The sequence below is a fragment of the Penaeus chinensis genome, chromosome 8 (genome assembly GCF_019202785.1).
Source record: "Penaeus chinensis breed Huanghai No. 1 chromosome 8, ASM1920278v2, whole genome shotgun sequence".
Lineage (NCBI taxonomy): Eukaryota > Metazoa > Arthropoda > Malacostraca > Decapoda > Penaeidae > Penaeus > Penaeus chinensis.
The window spans coordinates 3,617,208-3,619,707 of record NC_061826.1 but is presented as its reverse complement, the minus strand read 5'-3'; the positions used below and the strand labels follow the sequence as shown (position 1 = coordinate 3,619,707).

Sequence of the window (2,500 nt, the reverse complement as noted above, 5' to 3'; positions counted from 1 at the left end):
ACCTTTTCTGGCACTCCGCGCATTCGAAAGGCTTCTCGCCGTTATGAGTCCTAGCGTGCTCTTTCAGATGACCTTTCTGGGTGAACTGTTTAGCGCAGATAGTGCACTTGAATGGCCTTTCCCCTGTGTGGACTCTCAGGTGGGTCGTTAAGTTGTGCTTCCAGTCGAACCTCTTGCTGCAGTACGAACACTGGAACGGCTTGTCTCCCGTGTGGTTCCTCAGGTGCTGTTTCATGTTCTGCTTCCACCGGAACCTCTTCTCGCAATACGTGCACTCGAACGGTCTCTCGTCATTCATGATGAAGGGTGGTTTTGTTAAATACAAACCCAAACAATAGCGTTATGAACTAAAGAAGAACGTTTTATGCAAGTATTTTCACTCTTGATCTTATTTTTCTTAAGTACCAACAGTTTTTAGGTAAGACCGAAGTCCTTCCCACTTCTACTTTCAAAACTACGTTTATTTATTCCTTTGTTGATTGCGTTTCCTCTTCTCAATTTCCCTTCTTTACTTCAAGGTTTCATTTTTCAAAAGTATTTGTTATCCTTTTTCTCGTTACTCATATCTTTTGTGTTTGAACCGTCTCCCAGCACTGAATCCTGAGGGGGAAAAAAATAAAGGAATTAATTCGTATTCGTGCTTTTTATTGTACATTTATTACATTAGCACCAGCAACTTTACTTCTGTGATTTGTCTTCGTGTTTTTCTATTATATTATGTTCTAATAATAATTAACAGTGATAGAAACAATGACAGAAAAATCAAAGAGAAGGAATATCCAATCTTTGGGAATATATAACAAAAACATTAATGCTAATAACAAGAACAATAATTATAACAAATGTAGTAGTAGTAGTAATCATAACAGAAACCACAACAATATCAACAATAACTATAACTATAACAATAACAGCAATATCAATAATAATAATAATAATAATAATAATATCATTAACAACAACAGCAATAACAATAACATAATGATGATGCTGATGACAATATCCATATATTGATACTACTACTATTACTATTATGAATAACAATAACAAAGATGATAATAAGAACAACAATAATAAAATGGACATCACCTACAACAAAAAACAATTGCAAGAGCATTTACAACCACAAAGAACATCATTAATATGTAAAACAACAAAAGCTGTCAACTTAACCCAATCGGCACGTATGGCAAGAATACATGCCATGCCCACTGTAAAACACGTTTATTTGTTGTATTTACACATAGAGGGCTCTACAAGTGCTTAGTCACCAGGGAGTCAGTTATTAGTCCTACCTATCTCACCTGTTTACCCCTTTCCTCGACTTTTGGAAAGGATCTTTTGTATTATTTCACTGTCTTAAATGTTACCAAGATTTTAATAACAATTTAATAACCATAACATCAATAAAAATAATAACAGTATCGATATCAATTATATTAAAAAGAAAACACATTTTCCCGCCAAATCAAGGAATGGGGAAATCAGGATCTGTCACTAGGACCTACTGATAAACTCCTTGCCGGCTGACCACATGTGGAGCCATCTATCTGTATGTAACAAAATTCACAATTTTTTTTTTTTTTCCAGGGGACAGAACATAAACCCGTGGCGGTTGGGTTAATATGTTAATGAAAGGGAAATCTCAAGAAAACCGGAGCCGAAAGAAAGACATCCATCTTAGAAATCAAATACAGCCAGATCTATTCAAATACATAATGCATTTTAAATGTGCAAAGTTCTATAAATGGTTAATGGCCAATGGTTACAAAACAAAATATGTGCTAGCCATCAAAAAGTCAAGTCGAGAATAACAGCTGTAATTTTCATAACGATGGTAACATCACACATACATATACACGTGAATGTAAATGTGTGTAGACCAAAGCTGGTATACTACCATCTCCATGCTAAGCAAGAGAAGCAACAGTTAATGAAAATGGTAACTATATAATTAATCAGTCATCAATCTCTTCGATCGGTAGATCTGCCTCTACCTTAGTTTTACAAATTTAACTCAATATCTATTTTCCTAATCCAAACTTCCGACAACAAGGGAGGGTCTTTGTAAGCGGTTAGATTTTACAGAACACGACACAGGGAACTTTTTGTGTTGTTTTTATGCTCTTTATTTTCGTTACCATAACAAATATTTTCACGTAAACTGCGAAAATATATATTTTTTCGGGATGCAACAGTTTAATATGGCTAGACAAGTCCCCAAAAGTCAAAAGGTCTCTCCAGTCTTACTATTAGTTTCAGCACCTACTTCAGTGCCAGTTTCAACATCAGCATTAGTTTCGACGCCTGTTTCAGCGCCAGACTCAGCTCCTGCTTCATTGCCCAGTATCAAAAATACTATACAGTCAGTACCCCTCTAACGACCTGTTGCAAATATTGTTGCAGAAAACTGAACAGATGAGGCACGCGGTGCAAGGAAAGTTTGTTTAGCAACAATTACAGCAAAATAAATTTACACTAATCACTACACTACAGTTCA

General features: G+C 35.6%; 1 protein-coding gene across 12 annotated transcripts in view; it reads right to left on the bottom strand.

The window, feature by feature from the left end:
- Positions 1-2,500, bottom strand: part of LOC125028114 (gastrula zinc finger protein XlCGF52.1-like) — a 14,526-nt gene that overhangs the window by 1,847 nt on the left and 10,179 nt on the right. For all 12 annotated transcript variants that reach the window (XM_047617445.1, XM_047617447.1, XM_047617444.1 and 9 more), the window contains one exon: positions 1-600. This exon is cut by the window's left edge and continues 1,847 nt beyond it. In XM_047617445.1, the coding sequence (XP_047473401.1) occupies positions 1-298 (298 nt within the window). In that variant the 5' untranslated portion in view covers positions 299-600. The remainder of the gene's footprint in view (positions 601-2,500) is intronic.